This window comes from Corythoichthys intestinalis, chromosome 13 (genome assembly GCF_030265065.1).
Source record: "Corythoichthys intestinalis isolate RoL2023-P3 chromosome 13, ASM3026506v1, whole genome shotgun sequence".
Lineage (NCBI taxonomy): Eukaryota > Metazoa > Chordata > Actinopteri > Syngnathiformes > Syngnathidae > Corythoichthys > Corythoichthys intestinalis.
The window spans coordinates 41,033,382-41,045,804 of NC_080407.1; the positions used below are offsets into that span (position 1 = coordinate 41,033,382).

At 39.1% G+C, this 12,423-nt stretch overlaps 1 protein-coding gene across 2 annotated transcripts in view; it reads left to right on the forward strand.

Moving 5' to 3' along the window:
• The window catches only part of LOC130928961 (zinc finger protein OZF-like), a 60,285-nt gene that overhangs the window by 25,926 nt on the left and 21,936 nt on the right, over positions 1-12,423 (forward strand). Inside the window, exon 3 of one of the 2 annotated variants that reach the window (XM_057855813.1) lies at positions 1,998-6,586. The exons of the other annotated variant lie outside the window; for it this stretch is intronic. Within the exon in view, the coding sequence (XP_057711796.1) occupies positions 1,998-3,172 (1,175 nt within the window). The 3' untranslated portion in view covers positions 3,173-6,586. Of the gene's footprint in view, positions 1-1,997; positions 6,587-12,423 lie in introns of those variants that run through there. 2 annotated transcript variants of the gene reach the window in all.

A 12,423-nucleotide genomic window follows, 5' to 3' on the forward strand; every position in this document is an offset into this window, starting at 1 on the left:
CTCAACATAAACAACAGGTATAGCCATAGGCGTTTTTTGCCTTTATACATGCTCTAGTCAAAACAGGTTATATACAGCAGACCAAACAGTGAAGAACAGTGAAAAAATATACCATCTAACACAAAAAGTGTTTAGAGGCCATCTCTTTATGAGTTTAGGTATTGCGGCCCATCACCTGATGAAAACTATGTACACACAATGAAGCTTCTTGAACACACATTTATATACACACATTGACAAGACTGATTGTGGGAAAAAAATATATATATATAACATTGGGAAAAAAAGTATTTTCAAAAATATTTACAATAAACAAGTTAAATTTTTTTCAGGCATGCCAATCCGAAAAGCAGTTTCGTCCTGGAATTAGACACAGGGTTTAATCACACAGCCCACACTTCCATGGGGTGTCGGTCCTCTTTCCACCCTTCCATTTTCATTTCACTTTACTTTCATTGTCACTATAAATGTACATGAAAAAAAAGTCAGTATTTATGAAAATAATAAAGTATGAAATAAAAATATATACAGCAATAAATAATAATGGAAATCTATATGTATGACAATAGAAAGAATACCATAGCTGAATATGTGCTACATCCCTAATCTTCATATAGAAAGATGACCACAAATTATACTTTGATCTGATATGCACATTTTATTATTATATACACAAACACACACTTATATTGCATCAAAATTAACTTTGTCTTGCAATATCAAAAGAAACTTTTTCAGCATTAAAAAAAAAAAAGGGAGTTGGCTTACCTCTGCTCGTCGATGGCGTCACCCACGTGTTCAAATCCGTCACTATCTTCACTCGAGGACTCTTCCAAAGAAGACGATGATGACGAATTTGGACCATCCTCTTCCTCAAGTTGATCAAAAAGCACAATTGCTTGCGCTAAATTTAGTTTTCCGTTCATTCTCAAAGTCACACAAAGTCGCTCGCTCGCTCGATTCAAACGGCCGTCGCTCGCCCCCTCGCTGCTTCAGAACACTCCTCCCTCTCGTTCGGTGGAACCTCGCACGGCAGTTATATTTATTTAAAAAAAAAGAAAAAACGCATTTTGTGCTTCCACTGTGACTTCGAAAGGGTTCGTTTGATTTGTGTTTTTTTCATGGAGCTTCCGTTTTGAAAAAGGACAAGAAATGATGGAAATATAGACATAAACAAATGATCCATGCAGCGTTTTAATGTTTTTTTGTGAGGACAATAAAACTATAAAACTTAAATGACAATATCTCACGTTTTAGTTGGTCGATTGACTTCAAATAACAACGAGAGTAAACCGCAACTTCCGCACTTTAAAACGAGACCAACCAACGGCATGTGGGTGACGTAATTAAAACGCGAGGGTGCTTCAAAGACGACGTGCGCTGAGGACGCGCCGGCGCGTCCTTCGACTCTCAAGGGTTAAGACTGGGGAGCTGTGACATAGGGGCTAGCGAGTTGGGAAAATGGGCGAGATAGCGATCACATGTCATGGCAGCCCGCTGTTATTTTGTTATTGTTTTTCTTTATCATTGTTGCCACAGTAAAGTGGGTAAGCCAATACCGACTCCTCTCCTTCTTCCCCCAATCTGGGGCATGACAGTATTTTGGATCGGACTTCTTGGACGGAACAGAAAAAAATCTATCCAAGGAGAAGTAAAAAAGTATTTGATGAAAAGAATACTCAAGTCATGATTAAAATTGTAACTGCTATTTCTTTCCAAACAATGAATAAAAGAATCAAAAGATAATAATAATTAAATGAATAAACTAAGCCACTGCTTGCGGCTGAAGGATGACGGCGTGTCAATGTATGATGACTAACAGCCAATCGGTGCATCGTTGTCATGGAAATGACATCCCGGAATGCATCTTGTAAGCGCGCATACAGTATATACACTCTCTCTCTCTCGCTCTCTCAGCCAGTCTTTCTTCACGGCCTACCAGCTGCATAGAAGTTCTAGAAGATACAGTATATCATTTGTCTTCTTGTGTCTTGCAGGTTTCAGCAAATATCTTGGTTCAGAGTGGCAGGAGTCTGAGTCTCCTGGCGTTAAAGAGGAAGTGGAGCACCCACATATGGAACAGGAAGAGCCAGAGCACCCTAAACAGCCAAATAGAGAATTGCAACTTCCACTCAAAAAGTCGAAGGTAGAGCTGCCATACGTTAAACAGGAGGACGATATCACCATGTTGACTGGTGAGCCCTTGAATGAGGATGGTCCGAGTGACGCCAGCAGAGGGATGGAGCCTCCAAGTGGCAGCAGCAACTCAACAGGATCGCAAGCACACATTTTAATTGCACCATCAGATAGAAATGGCGCCATGTCACACTCGCCTTACAAAGAAGATTGTCGTAAGAAATCTCACTGTGACGACAAACTCATCAAATGCTCTCACTGTGGGAAAACCTTTACTTCTAAGCAAACTTGTCGTACACATATGAGGAGGCACACTGACGAAAGACCTTTTGTCTGCTCAGTATGTGGTCAAGGATTCAGTCAAAAGAGTGCCTTTAAAGTGCACACAAAAACCCACACTGGTGAAAAACCCTTTTCCTGCTCAGTTTGTGGTAAAAAATTCCCTTGGAAGAGCCGCTTAAGCGCACACTCAAGAACACACACTGGCGAAAAACCTTTTTGCTGCTCAGTTTGTGGCCAAAGATTCAGTCAAAAGCGCAACTTCAACACACACTCCAGAATCCACACTGGCGAAAAACCCTTTTCCTGCTCAGTTTGTGGTAAAAAATTCCCTTGGAAGAGCCGCTTAAGCGCACACTCAAGAACACACACTGGCGAAAAACCTTTTTGCTGCTCAGTTTGTGGCCAAAGATTCAGTCAAAAGCGCAACTTCAACACACACTCCAGAAACCACACTGGCGAAAAACCCTTTTCCTGCTCAGTTTGTGGTAAAAGATTTGCTCAGAAGAGCAAATTAAACACACACACAAGAACCCACACTGGCGAAAAACCTTTTTGCTGCTCAGTTTGTGGCCAAAGATTCAGCCAAAAGGGCAACTTAAACATACACTCCAGAACCCACACTGGCGAAAAACCTTTTTGCTGCTCAGTTTGTGGCCAAAGATTCAGTCAAAAGAGCCACTTAAACACACACTCAAGAACCCACACTGGCAAAAAAACCCTTTTCCTGCTCAGTTTGTGGTCAAGGTTTCACTGAAAAGCAACACTTAATAGACCCTACTCACGTGACGTCACAGCCACACCCCCGCACCATGTTGTCCGGATACTAGTCATGTTAATGCATTAGCGCTTCGTAAATTCCTCCTATTATGGCGTGTTTTTCTGCCCATTAACATTAATAACAAAAATGGTGAAGTCGTGTGTGGCGGTCGGTTGCAAAAACAGAGAAGATAGACGGAGAGACTTGAATTTTTACCGTATTCCGAGAGACCCGAAGAGGAGACCCAGATTGACTGCTGCAATTCGACGAGAAAACTGGGCTCCAAACGACTACCACAGATTATGTAGTAGTCATTTTATATCTGGTAAGATGCATTTAATATATATTTAGAGGGTTTTGGGCTAACAACCACAATTAAGATCATTGCTAGGCTAATCGCCGACAACATACACGTATGTATGTAGTGAGTGCTATCGCTAAACCATATAAACATTAAAAGCCCTAGCTCCATTGACAAATGACATGAAATACATTAGACTTGACAGTGGATGTTAGCAAGAACAAAAGATTTTGAATTGAAAATTTCGTAACTCACCTTCCGAGCACAAGATTCCTGCCGAATTTTCGTGTACGAGGACCTGTTTCACCCAACCAGCAACGTAGCATTTATAAGCCTCCAAGCTCTTAGTTTTTCAAACTTTCGTGAGAATAGGCTGATTTTGTGTGGACAAGATAGTTGTAAATATCAGGATATCAGATGTCAGGCGAAGCCAGCGGGTCGAAAAACATCGATTTAGGCATCAAATACGGATCTGGCGAATGGATAAACTGAAGCTTTTCCACGTAACGCCTTTTATGCAACGGATCCAATGAGTTTACAGCGTCAGATAACACCGGGGCTTCCATGAATTGCTCTATAACTTGCTCGACTAATTGAAAACAATGAGAATAGGTCTGAAAAAGAGGTACAATATGGCGGCCGGAAACAGCGACACGCCCATTTTGTGACGTAGGTGAGTAGGGTCTATAGTACACTTAAGAAACCACACTGATGAAAAACCTTTTTCCTGCTCATTTGTGGTCAAAGATTCAGTCGAAAGAGCAATGTAAACACACACACAAGAACCCACACTGGAGAAAAAGCTTTTTCCTGCTCATTTGTGGTCAAAGATTCAGTCAAAAGAGCAACGTAAACACACACAAGAATCCACACTGGCGAAAAACCTTTTTCCTGCTCAATTTGTGGTCAAGGATTCACTTGGAAGGATCCAATGAAGAGTCACGTGTGTGGTGGCCAATGACTGTTTTGTCTGTCATCAATGATTGCTACATCAGATTTTGAACGCAGGACGATTGTGTTGTGTAGAGCGTCCTCAAATCCAGTTGAAAACTGCTACTTTTGGTGCCTTACGTGTGCTTTGTCCTATCCTTGTATGATGTGCATCCACACTATTGCCAGAAGTATTGTCTCACCTGATTACCTCTCAAGTGAAGCAATAGAGCAACAAGTTCTGTAACATTTGACAATACTCATCATAATAATTCCTGTCGTACGTTGTTGCCAAAGAAGTCATCCTTCTGTCGTCTGTCTCCTTTGCTTTTTCTGGACGAATGGAACAAGTGATCTAATTTGAGAGCACACACCTAGTCGGTATACTTCCGCCAGCTTCCTGATTGGTTGGCTTTGTGGCACATTTGCAATGTGTGTGCCAAACTGATTGCGCAGGGAGAGAAAAATCGGTGCTTGCACGGGTCGACAGATTGAGCGGTAGGGGGGAATTGAGCGGGTAAAATTAACATTCAAACAATTCTGGAGCACAGCGTACATTTTTTTTGCTCAATATTGTTTCCTGTATTCCAAATTTATTATTGCTTGCTTTAATTGCTCACTCAGAGTAGTGGCACAAATGGCAAACTACCACAGGAAGCATCAGGCTTGCCATTTTTGAAAATAATTTTAGTTTTTATCCTGCATGAGAGAATATGCAATATTGCTTTAGCCTTTTACGGTGTTTACTGAGTATATCTACATTCTAAATACAACTCGTAGCATTAGATTTACCATGGGGAGCATCCTCTTAAACTCTCATTTGTTAACATCTCCTCGTGATGTCCAGGTGTGTTTAATTATTTGAAAATAATGTTCTGTTCTCGCTGAGCGTGTATAATCATAAAAGGAAGTCCTGCGTTTGTTGGTTTTGTAGCACTAGACTGAATTAATCCTCTCAGGTCATCATTGTATATCCATCATTGTAATAATATACATTACCGTTCTAAAGTTTGGGGTCGCTTTGACCCTAAGCTTTTGAACGGTAGTGTGTATATATTAGGGGTGTCAAACGATTAAAATTTTTAAGCGAGTTAATTACAGCTTTAAAATTAATCGTAATTAATCGCAATTCAAACCCTCTATAAAATATGCCATATTTTTCTGTAAATTATTGTTTGAATGGAAAGATAAGACACAAGATGGATATATACATTCAACATACGGTACATAAGTACTGTATTTCTTTATTATAACAATAAATCAACAAGATGATATTACCATTATTAACATTCTGTTAAAGCGATCCATGGATAGAAAGACTTGTAGTTCTTAAAAGACAAGTTATAGAAATTTCATATCCAAACCCCTCTTCATGTTTTCGTTTTAATAACATTTGTAAAAATTTCAATCTAAAAATAAACTAGTAGCCCGCCATTGTTGATGTCAATAATTACTTACACAGTGCTCATGGATGCTAAAGCCTATAAAATCAGTCGCACCCAAGCGCCAGCAGAGGGCGGCAAAACTCCGGAAAACACAACAAGTACACTTTTCACTTTGCTCTAATTTTAATCTGTTTGAGCGGGGCATTTGTGCGTTAATTGCGTCAAATATTTTAACGGGATTAATTTTAAAAATTAATTACTGCTCAACGCGATAATTTCCTAGTGTATATACAGTGGGGAGAAGCCATTGGCAGTGTATCAAATACTTGTTCTCCCCACTGTGTATATATCGGCTTACAAAATCTGCTTAGGATATGATATGTGATATACCATCTTTTCTATTTGTTTTCACACCCTAATGTATATGTTTGTGTAGAAAACCCCCGTGAATGACTTTGTTCTTAACTGGCCTACACCCTTTCAGTTGCAGCTCACATGGTACATTCCATTACTATTCATAGCACGTTTGCTCATATAGAAATGCAAAGTTTGTTAATCATGCAGTTTGTGCAGCTAATAGGCAACCTAATGGCACGAGTTGAGTAAAGCACCTCCTATGTTTACATATCCCCAAGTACCTTCATTTGGCCGAAAGATCGCAGCATTGTTTCATGTATAATTGCCACACTGATGCTATGATTTGTTGTGCTATGCCGACTTAATTAATAATTAATAATTATTATTATTAATAATTGCTTTGTGTTGACAGTTGTTTCTTCTGTTTTATTGACAGAAAAGGCACAAAATATTCATCCACAACTAAAATTGGAATCCTCCTGTTCAAAAATAAAACTGGAAGGACAAAAGACTTCATTTATTCATCATATTAGTCGCTACCCTTTTAACCAGGGTAACGGGAATCCAGGTGTAACACACACTACACATAATTCAATACAGTTTGTGTTTTCAAGCCCAGAATGATGACTTAAAGGGTTACAATATTTGGGTAACATTTAGGGAGTATTCGCTTACATACATTTAGGTGGATTTAGGTAACTTGGGAAGTATTCGAGTACCTCTAAAGTCTTTAGGTCGCTTTTAGGGAGTATTTGAGTACATTTAAGTCATTTTTAGAGAGTATTGAATTACATTTAGGTGTATTTTAGTATATTTAGGTGTACTTAAGTAGGTTTTGGGGAGTATTTGAGTACATTTAGATAACTTTTAGGGAGGATTAAAGTATATTTAGGTATATTTCGGTGTTATTAGGTCTATTTCTAGTGAGAATTTGAATACATTTAGTCGTACTTGAGTAGCTTTTAGGGAGTTATTTAGTACGTTTTGCTGGATTTAGGCAATTTAAGGAGTATTTGAGGGCATCTAAAAGGTTAGGTCCATTAGGTATTTTCCAGTTTTTCACATTTTCTCATCTGTGTCCTCAAAGCTACCGACTGGTACGTTTTAAAGTATGTCGCCCAGGCGAAGGCCAGAATTTGAATTCTGACGACGACCCCTCCATCAACTTTGACGCCTATCGGCAACACCGGTGCCTAAGTGACAAGACAGACCAAAATCGCAGGTTTGGCTGCCAAATGTTGCCATTTTACTGTAAAGTTGTGTATGGTTTTGATCCAAACACCCCATTTGGCTTATTCCAGAAGCTCAGAAAGGATGCAACTTCAAGTCATTTAGGGACATTCATCAAAGTAGCAGTCCAGGATGAATAGCTGTTGACATTAACCTGCTTGCCGATTGATGAAAAAGGGCGTAGGCAAGATTGTGTTTATGTTGAGACAGGTTAAGCCTTGAAATCATATGGCCAGCCTTTCCATGTGTGAGGTAGAGCTGCTACCTCAGCGGTGGGTTTGCATACATTGGCTGATATCATAATAATGATGGTAGTCCATTGGATGATGGGCAAAAGAATCCACAGGGATTGAAACCCACATGGGGCATGTGACTGTGAACAGCAGATCTTAAACAACAAAATGATCGTGTGGAACTAATAATTGACACGTTTGAACATGATCAATTCAATTCAATTTTATTTGTATAGCCCTCAATCACAACAGAGGTCTCAAAGGACTTGACAGAGGCAATATGATACACAATTAGAAATGAAGCAACAAAGATGAATAGATACAGTTCAAGTCCTGGGTATCCCCCTATCCTTAAGACCCTCCATGCCGGCAAGGAAAAACTCCAAAAACTCCAATTCATGCATTGCTTCGACAAGTGTTTCCAAAACCTTTTGTTTAAAAAGGTACGGGCGTTCCAAAATCAGGAGGAACTTTGGGCTTAAAAATTGTTGAAAAATGGAATGTTACTTTTTTGACTTTCCGCTACATATTGATCATCAATAGGTAATACACTATCTAAAGTTTGATAAGATCAGCTGAAAAATCAATGGGAAATTTTTGATGAAATGATTTCGTGTTGATAAAAAAACATTTCATAATCGGGGTTGCCTATCCATAATAGTTTTAGCTTTCTCTCACGAGTAGAAGCTTGCCATTACTACTCACCCACAGAACTTGCGCAAATAGAGAAAACTTATTTCCATTATGTTCATAACAGTGTTGTATGAAGTACAGTTCAATTCATTCATTCAATCAAGGCTAACTAGTTCATAAAAGTAGACCAAAGAGGAGGTTTGTGGATGTACGTAGTTAAAGAGGACATGAAGGTAGTTGGTGTGAGAGCAGAGAATGCAGAGGACAGGGTTAGATGGAGACAACTGATTCGCTGTGGCGACCTCTGAAGGGAAAAGCCCTAAGGAAAAAAGGGCATCTCATGATTGAATCACTGCAAGTTTCTAACACGGTAACAAAGACCTTTAGAATACGGACATCAGTGTTGATTACCTCGAAGATGTTTTTAGTTGAGGGCGACCGATATGGGATTTTCAAATGCCGATATATATATTAGGGCTGTCAAAATTATCGCGTGAACGGGCGGTAATTAATTTTTTTAATTAATCACGTTAAAATATTTGACGCAACTAACGCACATGTCCCGCTCAGACAGTATTCTGCCTTTTGGTAAGTTTTACAGCAAGGCTTTTTGTGCTGTCTAACAGCGAACTCTTGTGGTCGCTTTGCGACATGGTTTATTGTTTTCTTGCCAGTTCAATATGGCTGCACGACGTCTCGGGCTGAGGCCTACGTTGTAATGTTGTGCTTATATGATCCTTGGACAAGATTTGTCCGTAAGTATGGTTGTTGTAAAGAATGTACGTATTATGTTAGTAAGCGAAATGTTATATTTTTTGTAAGACATGCTTTTTGTTTATGTTTAGTGAACCTGTATAGACCCTACTCACCAACGTCACAGAATGACGTGTCGCTGTATCCGGCCGCCATATTGTCCGTCTGTGTTTATCTGTATTCTCAATGGTTTCAATTTGTCGTGCAATTTATAGTGCAATTCATGGAAGCCCCGGTGCTTTTCAGACGCAAAATCAGCCTATTCTCACGAAAGTTTGAAAAACTTTAAAGAGCACTCCAAGCAACATTACCCCGTGTGACCCTTTACTTCCAATTTTCTAAAATGGTGACAATCAATGAAAAAAAAAAGTTGACTGCGATGGCCGACGCTTCAAGGATAGGTAGATATTGGACTATTTCTTCAATAAAACACGCAACAACTGTGTCTGCCTCATTTGCAAAGAGACAGTCGCTGTTTTCAAGGAGTTCGATGTGACGCAGTTTTACCAAACAAGACACGCTGACATGTACGACAACATTACAGGGAAGATACGCAGTGAGAAATTATAGCAACTTAAAGCTAGTTTAATTTCACAGCAGCAGTATTTCGCAAGAGCCCGAGTGTTGAAAGAGAACGCCACAAAGACGAGATTGTTGAAATTAAGAATTTAAAAAAATAATAAAGCAAATATGACACACAGAAGGGCTTGCTAAAATTTGTTTAAATATATTGTTCTATGTAAATCAGCCAAGGTAGCCCCCGCATTTTTACCACACCAAATCTGGCCCCCTTTGCAAAAGGTTTGGACACACCTGTTTAACTTCTTTCACTTGGTACCAGCTAAATATTATTCAAAAAATAATGATGGCGGAAGAAATAAACATCTTGAATTTGAAACTGTATGTTGTCGGCGATTAGCTTCGCAATGATCTTAATTGTGGTTGTCAGCCCAAAACCCTCTAAATATATATTAAATGCGTCTTAACAGATATAAAATGACTACTACATAATCTGTAGTGATCGTTTGGTGCCCAGTTTTCTTGTCGAATTGCAGCAGTCCATCTCGCTCTCCTCTCCGGGTCTCTCGGAATACGGTAAAACTTCAAGTCTCTCCGTCTATCTTCTCTGTTACTGCAACCAACCGCCACACACGTCTTCACCATTATGATTATTAATGTTAACGAGCAGAAAAACACGCCATAATAGGAGGAATTTACGTAGCGGTAATGTGTCAACATGATGAGTAGACGGACAACATGGCGCGGAGGCGTGGTTGTGACGTCGTGTGAGTTGGTTCTATAGACCCTACCCACGTGACGTCACAACTCCTTCCTCCTGACTGGTGCCGCCCAATTGTCCGTCAACACATCATGTTTACCTGTTACGGCTACGTACATTCCTCCTATTTACGACGTGTTTTTCTGCTCGTTAACATTAATAATCAAAATGGTGAAGGCGTGTGTGGCGGTCGGTTGCAATAACAGAGAAGATAAACGAAGAAGACGGAGAGACTTGAAGTTCTAACGGATTCCGAGAGACCCGGAGAGAAGAGAGCGAGATGGGCTGCTGCAATTCGACGAGAAAACTGGGCTCCAAACGATTACCACAGACTATGTAGTAGTCATTTTATATCTGGTAAGATGCATTTAATATATATTTAGAGGGTTTTGGGCTGACAACCACAATTAAGATCATTGCTAGGCTAATCGCCGACAACATACACGTATGTATGTAGTGAGAGTGCTATCGCTAAACCATATAAACATTAAAAGCCCTAACTCCATTGACAAACGACATGAAATACATTAGACTTGACAGTGGATGTTAGCAATAACAAAAGATTTTGAATTGAAAATTTCGTAACTCACCTTTCCAAGCACAATATAGATTCCTGCCGAATTTTCGTGGACGAGGACCTGTGTCACCCAACCAGCAACGAAGTATTTATAAGCCTCCAAGCTCTTAGTTTTTCAAACTTTCGTGAGAATAGGCTGATTTTGTGTGGACAAGATAGTTGTACATATCAGGGTAGCTAGCAGATGTCAGGCAAATTTGGCGGCGACAGCGGGTCGAAAAACATCGATTTAGGCATCAAATATGGATCTGGTGAATGGATAAACTGAAGCTTTTCCACCTAACGCCTTTTATGCAACGCATCACGTGAGTTTACGGCATCCGAAAGCACCGGGTCTTCCATGAAATGCCTTATAAATTGCTCGATCAATTGAGACCATTGATAATACAGACACAAAATGACGGACAAGGGGGCGGAACCATACAGCGAGCACGTGATTTTGTGACGTCGGTGGGTAGGGTCTATAGCGTGCTAAGCTAACGTTGTTGCTAATGCAATACTTTTGTACTTTTTTTTTTGTAGTTTTACGACGGTCTGAAGAGGACAATGGTTTGAGGCCATTTTATTAATAAATCAGATGAAAAAGGAAGTCTGATTATTAAGGCGTCGTTCACTAGCTGTCTAGCTTTGGAAAAAGTAGACGCTTCGGAGTGAGGACAGCATAGACAGATTTAAATGACAGTAGAGTGAAATGCCCACTACAGTCCTTATGTACCGTATGTTGAATGTATATATCCACCTTGTGTCTTATCTTTCCATTCCAACAATTTATTTTACAGAATATATATATAATTTACAGAAAAATATGGCATATTTTATAGATGGTTTGAATTGCGATTAATTGCGATTAATTACAATTAATTAATTTTTAAGCTGTAAACTCGATCTAAAATTTTAATCGTTTCACAGCCCTAATATATATATATATATATATATATATATATCGAGAGAGAGAGAGAGAGAGAGAGAGAAGCCGATTGCCCATATCCGAAGGCGGTTTTGTAAGCCCTTATTTGAGGCCAATATACATTAAGCACGTACAGTGCTGGCCAAAAATATTGGCACCCCTGCAATTCTGTCAGATAATGCTCAATTTCTCCCAGAAAAGGATACGATTCGATTGAAAAACGATACATTTTTATGGCCAAGCGATTCGATACAGTTTAAGAATGATACAGTTCGAGTGAAAACGATACGATAACATTTGTTGTGGGTGTTCGTACAGTATTTTAAACATATAAAAAAAAAAGACCAAATTTCTAATGGCAAAATTAAACAACAAAATGTCATACCATTGTTATGTTTAAATTTTTTTATGAAAAAAAAAAAAATTAAGGCTTACTATATGACCGTCATTTTGTTGGATGGGATTGATAATAAAACTCCAGAGACGGACGACAATAAAGTGCAGTAATTCAATTACTGTATTTCCTGGTGTTTTGAACACAAAAGGTAAGTAATTTAAGTGCAAACTTTCAACGTAAACATCTGACAAAGAAAAATATTAATTATATGCAGCAGCTCTAGAAAAAAAAAATAATTAAACCTGCAATGTTATTGTAAATAAATA